This window comes from Brassica napus, chromosome C9, assembly GCF_020379485.1.
Source record: "Brassica napus cultivar Da-Ae chromosome C9, Da-Ae, whole genome shotgun sequence".
NCBI lineage: Eukaryota > Viridiplantae > Streptophyta > Magnoliopsida > Brassicales > Brassicaceae > Brassica > Brassica napus.
The window spans coordinates 59,489,645-59,506,360 of NC_063452.1; the positions used below are offsets into that span (position 1 = coordinate 59,489,645).

At 40.2% G+C, this 16,716-nt stretch overlaps 3 protein-coding genes across 3 annotated transcripts; 1 reads left to right on the top strand and 2 right to left on the bottom strand.

The window, feature by feature from the left end:
- Positions 1 to 8,750: 8,750 nt before the first annotated feature.
- LOC125592773 lies at positions 8,751 to 10,977 on the bottom strand. The gene is made up of 3 exons (XM_048768178.1): positions 10,635 to 10,977; positions 9,300 to 10,538; positions 8,751 to 9,220 (listed from the first exon to the last, which is right to left on the bottom strand). The coding sequence occupies exons 1-3, from the start codon at positions 10,975 to 10,977 to the stop codon at positions 8,751 to 8,753; spliced, it is 2,052 nt and encodes a 683-aa protein (XP_048624135.1).
- Positions 10,978 to 13,488: 2,511 nt separating this feature from the next.
- LOC106424518 (mitochondrial fission 1 protein B-like) lies at positions 13,489 to 14,715 on the top strand. The gene is made up of 5 exons (XM_048769252.1): positions 13,489 to 13,714; positions 13,847 to 13,985; positions 14,082 to 14,203; positions 14,301 to 14,364; positions 14,449 to 14,715. The coding sequence occupies exons 1-5, from the start codon at positions 13,607 to 13,609 to the stop codon at positions 14,529 to 14,531; spliced, it is 516 nt and encodes a 171-aa protein (XP_048625209.1). The 5' UTR covers positions 13,489 to 13,606; the 3' UTR covers positions 14,532 to 14,715.
- A 27-nt stretch (positions 14,716 to 14,742) lies between these two features.
- LOC106424495 (annexin D8) lies at positions 14,743 to 16,668 on the bottom strand. Its single transcript, XM_013865259.3, has 6 exons — positions 16,207 to 16,668; positions 15,989 to 16,134; positions 15,685 to 15,903; positions 15,402 to 15,614; positions 15,128 to 15,217; positions 14,743 to 15,017 (listed from the first exon to the last, which is right to left on the bottom strand). Exons 1-6 carry the CDS (start codon positions 16,277 to 16,279, stop codon positions 14,811 to 14,813), a joined length of 948 nt encoding a protein of 315 aa, XP_013720713.1. The 5' UTR covers positions 16,280 to 16,668; the 3' UTR covers positions 14,743 to 14,810.
- Between the last annotated feature and the right edge of the window lie 48 nt (positions 16,669 to 16,716).

Sequence of the window (16,716 nt, forward strand, 5' to 3'; positions counted from 1 at the left end):
GCTTTTCCCGGATGATAAGTAATCTCCAAGTTGTAGTCTGCTAACAACTCCATCCATCTACGCTGCCTCAAATTCAAATCCGTCTGAGTAAATATGTACTTCAGACTCTGGTGGTCTGTGAAAATCTTCACCTTCTCTCCATACAAATATGACCTCCAGATCTTTAATGCAAAAATGACTCCTGCTAACTCCAAATCATGCGTAGGATAGTTGACCTCGTGAGGCCTCAACTGGCGTGATGCATATGCAATGACCTTACCCTCCTGCATCAATACACATCCCAATCCGGTTCCTGACGCATCAGTGTAGACCTCATATGGTATCCCTGGCCTCAGAAGTACCAAAACGGGCGTCTGTGTCAGCTGTCGCTTCAACTCAGCGAAACTCCTCGAGCAATCGCCTGACCAATCAAACTTAACATCTTTGCCCGTAAGCTTCGTCATTGGCTTCACAATGCTAGAAAAATCTTTGACGTACTTCCTGTAGTACCCTGCCAAACCAAGAAAACTGCGAACCTCAGTCGCACTTTTGGGTGCTGGCCATTCGGAAATTGCAGCAATCTTTTCTGAATCCACAGCAACTCCTTCTTCTGAAACCACATGACCAAGAAATCCAATCTTCCTCTGCCAGAAGCTGCACTTACTCAACTTAGCAAACAGCCGATGCTCTCTAAGCTTCCCCAACACAATCCGTAAGTGCTCGGCATGCTCTTCTCTACTTCGAGAATAAACAAGGATATCGTCTATGAAAACAATCACACACTTATCCAAATTTTCGCGAAACGCATCATTCATAAGCTTCATGAATGCTGCCGGTGCGTTCGTTAAACCAAATAGCATCACCACGAACTCATAATGTCCATAACGTGTACGGAAGGCCGTCTTCTGCACATCCCGATCAGCTATTGCAATCTGGTGGTATCCTGATGTCAAGTCAAACTTCGAGAACGATGAACCTCCATTAAGCTCTTCTAACAACTCGTCGATACGATGGTTGCCATGTTCAAGTCTATGTAGTCGATACAAAATTGAAACTCCCACCTTTCTTCTTTACAACAACAATGATGATGTTCCCCACGGTAAAGTACCCTGTCTGATAAAACCCTTGTCTGATGAATCTTCAACATGCTCTTTCATCTTTGTCATCTCTGTTGGTGCTAATCGGTATAAAACTTGTGAAACTGGTGTTGTTTGCTCCAAACAAATCGCAAGAGTTTCTCATGTGTCATGTGGTGACCGTTCCAAAGGTCACAAATATATCCTCACACTCTGCAATAACCGGAAGATCCTGCAGCTCATGTTGTCCATCAGCCTTAACCATCGAGATGGTAGTCAAAAATCTCTATGTCCTTGTATCCCATAACTCCTCAGTATGTAGCATGCATGCACTAACAACTTCCATCTGCTCCAGCAATCAAAACTCTTGCCCTCAGGCAATCCAACACTACTTGATGCCGTGACAGTCAATCCATCCCAAGGATAACATCGTAAAAACGTAGCTCCATCTCTGATGAATATCCGAACAAATCGGCCCTCCAAGCATAACTGGTACACTGCGATGGATATAAATAGCTCCCAATGTCCTATGTCAGTTGTCCAAACTGACACATCTCTGAAACGATCAACACTGTCAAAATTGGTAAACATACCAAAGTGTAACTCCAACACCCACACAACGCAAGCTGCTGCACCCCAATTCAAAAGCGATCTCCACGAGTTCACAAAACAAATATATCTCCAAAATAGTCAATATACTCGTACACATAACAACACATGCCAACCAATGGCTCATACCACACACCACATAGTCTCCAGTAACAAAACTCGTGGAACGATTGCTTGAAGTGGGCTGGTGGCAGAAACGTCACATATCCACTCCTGGATAGCCTCGAAATCATGACAGAAGAAACTGATAACTCCCGAGAAAACTGACGAACTTGGACTTCACGCAACTGCAGAACATCTGGCGAGAACTCTGATAGTCGAAGGACGAATGACGATGATTTTACTCATCGTCATAGAAAGAGACATTTGAATTAGTAATTACTGGACATAATGGTGCTAAAAGAATTTCCAAATATATAAATAAATATATTTTTTTAAAAAAACAAAAGTACGTTGAAAACCAATGAAAACCGAATCCCCTGAACGCCATCCCGGGACGGAACCGGGATGGAACCCGCTCTGATACCAAATTGTGACACCCGTCACCTTCTATATGGAGGACAGCGTGTCACCCCCGACGCGTCATCATACAACAATGTGACACCCGTCTCCCTGACACTAAGGACGACGGGCCACCAACAATATCCCGTAATATAAAAGCCCATAAACCCGACAACTCTCACCCATGCCCAAATAAAATCCAAAAGAAAAGTCCAATAGCACCAAGTCCGTCCAAATATCACATACTTGTTTGTCTCACCTGAAAAGGGGAAGAGTGAGGGGTGAGCGACAGGGGAATCGCCCAATGAGGTATGGGATGCTATCCCGAAGTCCGGGAACACGGACATAACATTTCGAATAATTATAATTTAAATCTAATACATGTCAAACACGGTACCTAAAGTACCCAAGCAACAAACAATGGTCCTAGCGAGGTGTACACTCGCTGCCCACTAACAGGCCAAATGAAACACGCCGACCTAAGTGCTCGGTAACACCGCCCTTAGACGATTTATCGACCTCTCCAGAATACGGTCCAGACGGTCGACTGAATCTGGCCGTACCCTTACAAACAATCTGACATACAGGAACACCTTCCTGTAGCCGCCCCAAACATATCCATAACTAAGAATTATATCAAGTGAATCAATCATTGTTGAACCATCTACCACCCTAGTTCCGGTTTAAGCAAAGAACCTAATAACTAAACAAGCAATGACAGACTCGATTCAAGCAGACGGAACATATTAGAAATAAATTATATTTATTCGGAATCCTAAGCCGTGAACGAGAAGTTCGGAATAGACACTCACCTTAGCAAGGAAGAGGAGTGGTATCTATGAACTCCAACTGCTCAAATGGACTCCAAATCTGAAATCAGATCGAAATTCCGAGTCAGAACGCCTTTTGAACGGTTTAAAACAGGTATTTACGGGAAAGTCAACCCGCTGGTCAAAGATCAATTATTTAATTAATTATTTAATTAATTAATTAATCCGGTTTATCCTAATCGATTTCCAATTGATTTTAACCGACCGGTTTAACCTAACCGAATTGAAATCAATTTAAACCGGCTAACCAACTGGTTAACCGAGTCAACCGAGTTGACTCGCTGAGTTGACTCGGCCGAGTTGACCGAGTCACCGGTATCGGTCACCGGCGGCGGCTGCGGAGCTGCGGCGGCGTCTTACCGGAAAGTTGGCCGGCGTCGACGGCGGAGGACGGCGGAGCTGCGGTGGCGGTGGCGGCGCGTGCGTTTCACGCGCGCGCGCAGGGCGATCTTCTGGAGGCGCGTGAGGGCTCGTCCGGGCTCCAATCGCGGCGCGGTTGGTGTCTATGGCTTCGTCTTGACGAGAGGAACACGATGATGGTCTTGAAGGCACGAAATTCTCAACGGTTAGGAAGTTATAGGCGATTTACTAAACAGAACCGAAACTGAACTTAAATCATGGGATTTTCGCGGTGGTTACCTGCGATTAATGGTGGTGGCGAGCTCAACACGGTCACGGGGTGCAGAGGCTATAACGAACTCCGGTGACGACCTCAACCTCTCCAAATCCTTCTTCTCACCTCTCCCTCTCTTCTTTTCTCTTCCCTTCTCTTCTCTACTCTTCTCTTCTCTCTGATTTTTTTTTTCTTTTGATTGCAGGTGACATAGTGGAGAAGGTGGGTTTAATAGATGTGTTAATGAGTGGAGTTGGTGGAGTGGAGAAGTTAGGTCGTGACAAATACTCTCGCTGAAGGAGAGACAAACCGCGCCGAAGACGAGAACAAATGTCGATAACCAATAAGAAAATCGCCATAGACTTATCACAGATGAGATCAAAAGGAAAACCCCATTCTCATGGTGACTGAAACATTCTAAAGAGTAAAAACCCCAAATTTGCCATAACAAAATCTTCAAGATCATCGACATACTAATCATGATGTGGAAACAGAAGTGAATATAAGAAGAAAACAAAGAAATCCGACGGCCGGAGCCGCCGGTAACGAGGAGAACGTGCGGCAGTTTCAGAAAAGTACAGTCGCCTTTTCAATCGTACCTTTTGAGAGAAAGTATTATACAAAATCTAAAAATATTTATATAGGAAAAAAACACATTTTCTGATTTGAATAGGGCCTTGTTTTGGGTTGGGCCGTCCCTGTATGGAATACACACTTTTACAAAGTCCAGCAAAAAACATGATGCCTAAAGTTCACGTTGAAATAAATCATTTTCCCCGAATGTAATGAGATAGTTTGCTCATTGCTGCTAGTGCTGGCGGAGCTACCCTTGTGAGAGGGTGGTCATATGAACCCATGTGGTTTTTATTTTTTCTTTAATTTAGTTGGATTTCTTATGAAAAAGATGGGAAAATATTACAGAGAATTAGCTGATCACTACAAGAAAATGAGTAATTTCTGACCGTCATATCCGTTGGAAAAACGGTCGGAAATGGCCTGCTCTGACGGATTTCCGACGGATCTGACCGTCAGATCTATATGGTCAGAAATTTTTTTGCGGTCAGAAACGGTCAAAAATGGCTGACCGAAAACCGACGAATTATTTCAGTCGGAAATTTCTGACGGAACTTCCGTCAGAAATATCCGTCAGAAACTTCTGACCATAGTAGCGGTCGGAAATGTTTGACGGGTGTTTCGGTCAGAAAATATTGACGGAAATAACGGTCGGAAAGTTTTGACGGAAATTACGGTCAGAAAGTTTTGACGTGTTCATCGGTCGGATATTTCTGACAGGTTCATCGGTCAGAAACGCTTATTTCGGTTTGAAATATAAAATACTGAAATGTACAAACATACATAAAATTTTTTAAAGTCGAATTTTTATAATAAAATTTGCAAAGTTAAACAAACATACATAAAGTAATTAATTTACATGGTCATAGATTGTACAAACATACCAAAGTGATTAATCACACCAAAACAAGTTAAAAAAAACATACCAAAACGGTTGGCAAAGGTCAAGCAAGTAAAAAAAAAAACCAAAGTTCCTTATTAGAAACATCGATCGTCGGGGCTTTGGATTGCAGAGTCCGGCTGGGTTTGAGTTGCAGAGAACTGCTCGGGGCAAAGGTTGGAAATGAAAACGGTCACGCGACGAAGCTCTTCCTCAATAGCTCGACGTTTTGTCCGCTCTTCATCAAGCTCCGTCTTCATCCGATCGATGTACTGAAGAATACTTGAGGAAGAAACTAAGTGCTGAGATGATGAGGTTGAGATAGCTTCGGAGGTACGACCGATACCATACCGACGACCCTTCTTAATAGGAACATTCTACAAAAGAAGAGTAGAAAGAATTTAAAATTTTATAAGAACTATAAATATAACTTGTTAACATATCAAGCAGCTGGATTTGAAGTAACCACTCCAAAATCTAACTGAAGAAGAAATAAACTGGGTCAGTGTCTGTTTTTCTATATACAAAGTCAGACAACCCTTAACTGAATTCAAACTGACAGTTCTACCGAAGTGAAACCAAACCTATATTACAAGCTTGAGAACGAATCCTAAAATTCTAAGTTCTTGGCTGGAGAAAAAAAATAACAACTGACCACATAAAGTAGACATACCTCGAGAACCAGTTGGTTGATCTCTTCGTGGGACAGCATGTTAGAAGCCGTAGATCCATCATTCGCAGACAACTGAGACTGCTGAAGTTGTGCTTCTTTGTCCTCTTTCAGCTTACTCAGAGTTGCCAACAGCTCTCTCGCAACAGGATCTTGAACCTCACCGGTTTGTTTATTGGTGTGCATATCCCTCATCAATTCTAACCAATCTGGTGGCACTCCACCCTTTTCAGCAGTCTTCCAATAAACACACAAATGATATAAGAGTATCAGTTCAATGTATATGATGAAATTAATAAAATTGAAAAAAATAAGACACCGCTTACCATTTCTATCTCACGTTCCTCTCGTGTCTTAGCACCACCATTGTGTACTGCTTCACCTTTTCCACCACGTTTGCTTCTTCTATTAACAGAATTGGTAGCTGCAATATGTGCAATAGCATCGAGCTGCCAATAGGCTTTAAACCCATCCCACACATCTTGATTCAGACATATGGGTTTATCCTTCTTCAGCCTCCACTTTTTCTTCCACTCAGTCACGTTGCTCGTGTACTGCTTTCTAGCCTGCAAATTAAAGGCTGTCCGCACATCATTGGTGAAACGAGGGTCCCAGTTCCAATCTTGCTGCAATGAACGTGCAAACACAACAAACATATGCATAAGTCGAAATTAATCTGTAACCAAGCGGACATTTACATTACAAAAAGACATTACTGCAAATGAACGGAGCCACATCTTCTGAATTTCTAATGGAACATGTGCATACGTCGGATAAGGCAACTGAAGGAGACTGTGAAAGCACTTCAAAATCGACTTGCAAATTGCATTGCGATTGCTTCGCCTAAACCTATAACAATAAATACATAAGCACATAGCAAAATAGAAATGATTAGATAAAGAATTCAAAATTTACCAGCTAGTATTTGGTTCTCCATTTGGGCTCAGCTTAGGAAGCAACTCTCGTCCTGGTGCCACCAACAACTCGTTCAGTAACCTATCCTCGATGATTGATGCTGGCTGTGGCTGAGGGACACTTGTTCCTTGTGTAGCCGGGGAACCCAGACCAGCAGACGAGGAAGATGGAAAAGAACCGGCGAGAAAATCCGCATAAAACCTCGAATAAAAAAAAATTAACACTTAGAACAAGAATTGAAATGTTTTTGACACAGAGTTTTGACACAGAGTTTGACACTTATGTTTTTGACATAACCGACCAAATCATTTGACAATCATAACCGACCAAGAATCTATCAAAATCATAGACGGGAAATTTTCCCATAAGCAAACCCGATTTTTCCTAAAACCTAAACTAAACAGATGAAAGTCATAAAACTTACATCTTTCGGCTGAGATTTTTTGAGAGAGAGAGAGGGAGAGAGATCGGAATGAAGGGACCGTGAGCTCGACGGAATGAAGGGACCGCGAGCTCGACGGAATGAAGGGACCGCGAGCTCAACGGAATGAAGGGACCGCGAGCTCGATAGAATGAAGGGACCGCGAGCTCGACGGAATGAAGGGACCGCGAGATCGATGGAGAACGGAAGGGGAAAGCGACGGAGAACGGAGGGGGAGAGCGACGGCGAACGGAGGGGGAGAGCGACGGAGAACGGAGGGGAGATCGACGGAGGTAAGGATGAAACAAGGAGGCGATTTCGTCTAGAGGGGGAGGACAGGGATTAGGGTTAATGCGTTTCTGAATATATAAAACACGTTCCGACCGCAATAATGGTTGGAAACCGGTGAGAAAATTTCGACCGAAACCGGTCAGAAATCCGTCGGACCAGAGAAAATATTTTATTTAAAAGTATTTTCTCTTAAACATTAGAAACTATATAATATCTTTCTAACTTATAATATTTTTAAAAAAATATCCACTTTGAAACATTCATTAAAATAAAATAAAACATATGACAAAATATTTTATTTAAAAATACGTAAACGTACTAAAAAATATTTTCTCCAAAACATTACAACAGATATAATATCTTTTCTGAATTATAAAAGTTTTAATTAATCCGAATTAGACGAATTGGTAGCTGACGAACCCGAGTGTTCGTTGAATTCTCCGTTCTCCGACTCCGAATCTGAGAATACTTCGTTGGCACCTACACCCGTAAAATCAACAACAAGATCAATTTCGGTGCCATCAACAAGAAGATCACCTATGGCATTGCTCGAGGATTGTTGCATTGCAGCCTTATCCGAAACTCCTTCCAATTTCCCCCGTGGAGTTATATGGGTCACGGTGATCCAAGGGTCTTGTTTATTCCTCACACGAGGATACCGAATATAAGTGACTTGATCAGCTTGTGAAGCCAGAATGAACGGATCATAGTTTGCAAGACTTCTTCTGGACTGAACTGATGTTACTCCGAACTCGTCAATTCGTACACCATATCCAACGATCGGGTTGTACCAATCAGCAAAGAAGGCAACACACCTCAAATTAAGGATCCCCGGATAGTGAATCTCCAATATCTCACGTAAAATACCATAGTAGATTACTTCGCCAGATCTAGCAGATATACCATGATTTATAGTTGGCTGCGTAGTGTTTTCGCTGAAAATCTTAAAAGCATATCCACGCGTGCAATACATCGGGTACGACACAGCAACAAATTTGGGACCAAGGGCCAACTCCTCTAACCATGGCTGAATAGGATCTCCTCTGGACAAGAGAAACCTTACCTGCATAGTAGTCACAAATTTAAGTAATGCCCCATGTACAAAAAAACAAAAATTCAGAAGTAATAGAGAATAGATTTCAAAAAACTTACATAGAATTTTAGCCAATTTACGAACTCGTTTTCCTTTAGTGCAGAAAGCTGATCTTCAGTGTAATTAGGATATGCACCCCTTATTTGCTCCATGAAAATCCTGCCATTGAAATCATAATTAGTTACAAATTTATTTACAAAATAGGATTCTTAATATATCATACTAAAACAGAACTACCTTTCGTATGTCATTACTTCTTCGCAGTTTGCTAAAATGTACTTATGTAAGTGCATGTGCTCTTATTCGGTGAGTCTTCTACCTTTTCCTTTTCCACTTACTCGACCAATTTGGGAAAATATGGTAGGCACCTCGACAGGATAAACTGTTCTCTGCCCTCCATCATCATGTCTTGATGGTTTTCGACTTTTAGTTTGTACTTCGGGGGCAAAATAGTAAGCAGCGAACTGGGATGTTTCCTCATTGATGCTTTGTGAAACAATTGAACCCTCAACTCGGCTTAAATTTTTCACTTTCTGCTTGAAATGATACATAGAACGCTCAACCAGGTACATCCATCGATATTGAACCGGGCCCCCAAGTTCTGCTTCTCGAGCGAGATGGATTGGAAGATGCTCCATAACATCAAAAAAGGAAGGTGGAAAAATCTTCTCGAGATTGCATTGGATTATCGAAATCTTTTCTTTCAAGTTTCTGATTCCATCTGCTGTTAATGATCTCGAGCACAAATCTCGAAAGAAAGCTGCTATTCCTGTAACAAAGAAAAAATTATGTTAGATATGAAAAGATACTATGTAACATGTGAAGAAGTTATTGAATACTAAATTTACCTGCTATTGCTTCATGTACATGTTTTGGAAGAAGACCAGCAAAGCAAAATGGGAGAAGACGCTGCATCATGACATGACAATCATGACTTTTCAAACCAGAAAACTTTCCTTCTTCGCGATTAACACAATTCCTTAGATTAGACGCATATCCATCTGGGAATTTGACGCTATCTATAATCCAGTCGAAGAACTCTTGCTTTGCAGCTGCATCTAACCGATAAATAGGCATTGGAAGTTTTCCTCTCCCATCCACGTGGAGAGATTCTCGGGCACATATATCTGGCAAGTCTAATCTGGACTTCAGGTTGTCTTTCGTCTTTCCCTTGACATTGAGAATGGTATTCATGATGTTGTCAAAGATATTCTTCTCTATATGCATCACATCTAAATTATGCCTAAGTAAATGGTTCTCCCAATACGGCAACTTCCAAAAAATACTTTTCTTGTGCCAGTTGTGATTTTCGCCATATCCATAAACTGGATCATGCCCATTTCCCCCACATTTAGCTGTCGATTCCACACCAAAATCTCTGAGTTGAGTCAGGATAGATTTTCCATCTATTTCTGGTGGCGGACCATCAAACACCTTTTTGTTCTTAGTAAACAAAGTGGTGCTTTTTCGATACGGATGGTCATGGGGTAGATATCGTCTATGACAATCAAACCAACATGTCTTCCTTCCATTCTTCAGTTGAAATACATCTGTGTTATCTTGACAGTAGGGACACGCTAATCTTCCATGTGTTGTCCATCCAGATAACATTCCGTATGCGGGAAAGTCACTTATGGTCCACATAAGCACTGCACGCATTATAAAATTCTGCCTAGCAGATATATCATACACTTCAACTCCTTCGGCCCATAGCATTTTCAACTCATGAATCAATGGTTGCAAATAGACATCAAGGGATCTTTTAGGATGCGCAGGACCAGGAACTAGAATTGTGAGAAAGAGAAACTCTCGTTTCATGCACAATGATGGAGGTAAATTGTATGGTGTTACAATAACTGGCCAAAGAGAATATTGTCTCCCATGGCTTCCGAACGGGTTGAATCCATTCGTACTTAATCCAAGGTAAACATTTCTTCTCTCAGATGCAAAACTAGGATACACTGACTGAAAATGTTGCCAGGCTTTTGCGTCTGATGGATGAGCAATTTCTCCATTGCTGTTGTGTTCACCATGCCATCTCATAGCCTCGGCGGTATGTTTGGCTTGGTATAACCTCTTTAGTCGGTCTGTTATTGGCAAGTACCACATTCTCTTATACGGGATTTTAGTCTTTCAACTTGTTTTTTGAAACCGTGGTTTTAGACAAAATCGACAACTAGTACGATCAACATCCCTTCCCCAGTATAGCATACAGTTGTCGATGCAAACATCTATCATTTGATAGGGCAAACCCAACCCTAAAACTAACTTTTGTATCTCATAATAGGTAGCTGGTGAAAGGTTATCTTCCGGCAATATATCTTTCACAAAACCAGCTATCGCATCAACACAATCTTCGCTTAAGTTATAATCTGTTTTAATAGACATCATCCTTGTTGCAGCTGAAAGAGGTGAAATACCATCTCTACAACCATCATATAACGGCTGTTTTGCTGCATCTAACATATCATAGAATTTCTGCGCTTCAAAGTTTGGTTCCTCTACTCTATACCTATCTTCAACCATTTGAACAGTTCCTATATGTTCATCTAAGCCACCTTGTTGTTCTCCTAACCCCCCCCCCCCCCATGTTATTTTCTTCACTAGCACTACCGAAATTCACCGTAGAATCAGTTTCACCATGCGAATACCAAACTTTATAACCCGCCATAAATCCTCTATTATATAAGTGCTTGCATACACCACTAACTGTACCAAATCTACGATTTTGACAATTTGGACAAGGACAGTACATCTTACCCGTTTCCAAAGTTCTCGGCTGGTTTGAGGCAAATGACATGAATTGTTGAAGACCTTCCGCAAACTCTTCTGTCAAAAGTCCAGTAGATGGATCTTGATGATTGTGATCCATCCAAGACCTAAAATATTCATTATGATTGGAGGAAGACATTTTGATTGGTAGAGAATTGTTTTTTGTAATTGAATTTGTGAATGAGCCAGAACCGGCGTTGTGATATTTAAAGACAAATTTCTGACGGACTTTTGACCGTTTCTGACCGATTTTCAACGGCTATAAAAACGTTCGAATTTTGGTTAGAAATCGGTTGGAAATTTCTGACCGATGTCCGACGACTGTGTTCGGTCAGAAATTTTCGACAGATTTCCGACAGATTTCGGATGGATAATATTTTAAATTATTGCCGTCAGTAAACGGTCGGAAATTTCCGACAGTTTTCTGTCGACTTTGTAGCTGTCGGAAAGTTCTGACCAAATCAGAATCCTGTTGGAAATCTGTCGGAAATATCCGACCAAAAAAATATCGGTCAGAAGTTTGGTCAGAAGTGTTTGATTTTCTTGTAGTGGATTGACCCCCTATAATAATAATGTTAATTCTAAGCTTGACCCCTATAAACAATTAGGCTGGCTCCCGCCACTCAGGGCCGGCTTAGATAGGGGGCGAGCGGTGCGACCGTCCCGGGTCCAATCCGTTGTTCCACTATTTCTTAATAGATAAGAGCCCATTTTTAAAAAAAAATACATGTATTTTTATATTAAAAATAAGAAAGTGTCCAAATTTGTTTTATATGAAAGTATTTTTTAATTTCTATAGATTTATTTTTAAAAATACTTCTGGTATTTTGAAAAACAATATATCTATCAAATTTTTTAAAGAAAAATAATAGTTTGGAAATAATTTTTTTTTTCACCCCAGAGTCCATGACACCATCTTGCCGCCACTGCCTGGTGTGGAGATGCTGGTGGTGTGATTAGGGAGGGAGTTTGTTAGACCCTCGATTCTGTCTAGTAAAATCTCTTTTCGAAAGATGACAAGAATACATGAACGGAAACTGGAGATGACTGTCTCAGGTTTAAAACCGGTATATTCTCTCTCCAACTTCTATCACCGTGCTCTATTAGGCGTGAATCCTCTATTCCTCTCGTAGTGTTAACTGGTGGTTGTTTTTGTGTTTCTCTTGGTGGCGTGTTTCTTGTTCAAATTTTGGTGGTAACTTTGTCACTAGCCGTTTCTTTTTGTCCCTCACCACTAAAGTTAGGATGGTGGGGTGTTAGACTTTCGATTCTGCTATTGGCTTGACGTTTTGAGCTCTGTCTTTTATACGAATGATGTTACACGGTGGTGTACTATGATGCATGGGGACGTGGTTTTGGTTGACGTTCCCGTACCGGAAACGTCCCCGGGATGGAAACACCATCGAAACGTTACAGGACATCTTGAGGATGCAATGAATGTGATAATTGATCTATGCATGTTTTGAAATAGATTTGCTTCAAAACTATAGTATTTTAAGCTAATTCACTTACTTTTTAGGACAATTCTCTCAGATATTTCTTTTAAAAAAGTTTTTGTCACAAAAATAACATTTAAAAAAGAAAATGACCAAAATAGCTTTTTTATTTTGAAATTTTTAATTTTTAATTTTTATTTTTAAAATTTGAAATCCTATCCCAATACATCAGCCTTTAACTCTAAACCATAAGTCTATATTAATTAACCCTATGGTAAAAATACATATTTTGGTCATTTTTACCGTTTAATAAAACTTATTTTGGTCATTTTCTTTCATTGAAGACTATTTTTGTGACAAAAATTTTAAAAAGGCTATCATAGAAAATTTCTCTAATTTTTATTCAAAACAAATAAAAATGTAACCTATATGTTTACTTATAATCTTGTTATCAGTTTTAAACCATTTACCAGATAAAATAAATTTTGATAATAACTTTTTATGATTATTTTTGTTATTATTATTTAAAATAGTATACTAAAGTGATTTTTATGTCAAGATTTGTTGTGTGATTCTTTTATTTTATCAATTTATAAATATATTATATATTTTTATTGATATATATATATATATATGTCGTACCCATATCTGTTTTTTTTTTTTTAATTTTGCCGTATCCATTTTTAATTTATAAATCACTTTAGTATAATTTATATATCACTTTAGTATAATTTATAAATACAATATAATTTTTTAATTTAAAGTATAATTTTTTCAACATAGGTGGTGTAAATACTAAAAACTAAAGAGCCAATTGAAGATTTTAAGCCGGTTTAACAAACCCAAACATATAATCGCCATACTTTTGATTTCTGGTCAAGCTCAAGTCTTCTTCTAATTCGTCACACGGGAGAAGAAAAAAAAGAAACTCAAAAGCTCTACACGAAATGGACGCGACGATAGGAAAGGTTTTCGATTCCGTCTCTACCTTCTTCGCCGGCGTTGCTTCCGGCTCCTCCGATGAGTTCCCCTTGTGCGACACCGACATCATCTCGGTAACTTTTACGGTTAATCGCCTTTGTAGTTCCCTCAAATCGTCCGCATAGGAACCTCGAGATCACGATTCTCCAATTGTTCGATTACCTCTTTCATCTTCTTCGGATGGTGTTTTTAAAATTCATTATCAGGGATGTGAGAAAGAGCTTGCAGAGGCTCAGAAAGGCCAAGACGAAGGGTTTAAGAAGGAATCCATCATGCGGCTATCGTGGGCTCTTGTTCATTCGAAGATGCCTGCGGATATTCAGCGTGGGATAGCAATGCTTGAAGGTATATAATAAGCTTTTATGTAAATTGAGCCTATGGTTCTTGCGAAGTTGGATGATATGATCCACGTCAGCAATGTGTTTCTGCTTTGCTTTGCAGGTTCGGTGGTTAGTGATACAAGTCCAATGACACTAAGGGAGAAGCTATATCTCCTTGCTATTGGATACTATCGAAGCGGTGACTTTTCAAGAAGCAGGGGTTATATAGAACGGTGTTTGGAGGTTTGATCATCTCTTATCCATGGATGAGTCCAGAATATCTTATTGTTGCTGATGTTTTCATCAATAGGATCTTTTTTTTTTCTTTCTCTGGTGTTAGGTTGAACCAGAGTGGAGACAGGCTCAGACGCTAAAAACGGCTATAGAGGATCGTATTGTGAAAGGTAAGCCACATGATGGTACTTAAAGCCGTTTCTCTTCTTCATCCATTTATTTTCTCTTAATTTAATTTCAATTTGTGTACGCAGATGGTGTTATTGGCGTTGGAATCGCTGTTACTGCTGTTGGGATTGTTGCTGGTATTGCTGCAGCATTGGTACGCAGAGGCTGAGAAGGAAAGAAACCCGTACATGTACATGTTTCCCTGATCTTCAGTGAGTTTGTTTAGTTTCTTTTGTGAGCTTGGAAGAATGTATTTATTAAAGGGCTTGGCTTGGAAGAATGTTTTTTATTAAAGGAAAACAAATAAAGTTGTAATTCCAATCTTATTATGAATAGCTAAACAGCATTACTGAGTTGACGAAGCATCAAACAGATACTTTTATTAGTACTTAAGCAGAAATTAGAAAGAAGTGCTACTCTTGCCAGGTTTTGATTTTGAGGGTGAACTCTAGATTCCTCCGTGTCCTAGCAAGGCTAGAAGAAAAGCCTTGTAGTCCCTTGATGTCTCTTTTGCTATGGCTTGATCGAGACTCTCATTGTTCCTCTTGTGATACAGCTCAGTGATCTTCTTCAGGTCCTTCTCTGCTCGTGTGACAATCACACGGGTCAGAGCATCTTCATCAGTCCCTGCTGTGTTGATTGCATTGCGCAAAACCTAGGTGCAGAAGAGATTTAAAAATACAATATATATGAATAGCAGTTAGTCGTATTAGGAAAACATTAGAGACCATGTGTAACATTTGTTATACCATTGTTGTATCTTACCTTTGCGTAGTACCGGTTAGGGTTTTTGATGCACCTGATTGCTGCACGCAGTGCACTCAGGTACTCATTCGTAGGGTGGCTGAGCATATCCTGGGAATCATCAAACGTTTCATTACGGTTGTTGTCATGAAGAAAAACTGGTATGAGTTGCTCTGTTTCCTCAAATTGATTTTAAAAGTCGTTTCTTTTCTGTCTTAACGTTTCCCATTGATTGTTTCGTCACAGTTTAATTATCAGTTATAACATAACTTGATGTCCATGTTTTTTGGTTTACCTTAGTGATCGATCTACCGTAGATATCCTTGTAGCGGTTGAAGATTGCACAGAGCTGCACACCGCTCCTTGTACTTATCACCCTAATCGTTTCTTCATGATCAACAGCTTTACCGAGGATTTCATCATGAAGAATCGCAGCCTCTGAATGCGCTAGAGTCTCATCAAATTCTTCCCCATCATACTTATAAGCAGACGCCGTTGCAACCAAGAGCTGTATGAAACCAGCCCAAGCGTTCAGTTAAAGCAAGAAGAGAACATTTTGAAGTTGAGAAATTACTAACCTTCCTGATGTCACCGGTAGTACGGGAGGCCAAGTCTTCCTCGAGAGAACGCTTGTAGAGGCAACGGTAAGCACGCCTGGTAGCTAGTAGATCTTCAGGGGATCTCATGCAAGCAATCTCGATGAGGACCTTGCTGTCAGGAACAGGCTTTTGAAGAGCCAAGTTGGCCAAGAGAGCATCTCTCTCTGGAGGATCCAAAACCCACAAGCAGATAGCTTTCTGCAGGTACCAAATATTTCTCCATGAGAATCACGTTTTTGTGAACTAATCGAAGCAGAGTATAGCATGTGGATAAAAGCTAGACCTCAAAGTCGCCAGAGAGCTCAGATTTGAGCTGGTGAATGAGATCCTCATGGTATATCTCCTGGTAAGCTTGTCTTATGAGTTTCCTCTGGAACAAGTTCCGGTGTCCAAGGATCGAGATGATGGCCTTTTCATCGGTTCCAAATCCTGAAACCCAAGAAAGAACGGGTAATAATCGAAACTTGAATCACTATAGGCTAAAAGAAGAAAGAGTAGAACCTTGGCAAGCCTTCTTGATGTTTTCAGCATCTTCAACAGGGGAGAAATGTGGAGGAGAAACAATGGTGGCCATTCTTTTTCTTCTACGTAAGATATATATTTATCACTTTTTCGATGTTGCTTCCATTGCTTTGAGCTCTTTATATAAGAGTTGTTACTGAGGTGACAATGCTACGAGCTCATAAAAAAACTTCAAAAGTCCTCATTAATATGTAAATTTGAAACTCTTTTCTTTTTTAAATTCCCCCCGTTTATGTATGACTTCGCCGTTATTTTTCGAAGGCGGAGGTTACTACATTTACATCCCAGTTAGGTTTTTACTCGCCTGTGTAGCATGTGTTTTCGGTACTTTCTTTCCAAGTGTGTAATAAAGCAAGTGAATCATACAACCTATGGTAACTCTTGTCTACTTTGAAACTATATTCTCACTCTCACTCATGTGTATTTGCAAGGCAAAACCATCTTATGCAAAATCTGGCGCGACCGAAATCTTCATAACAAACAATCTAA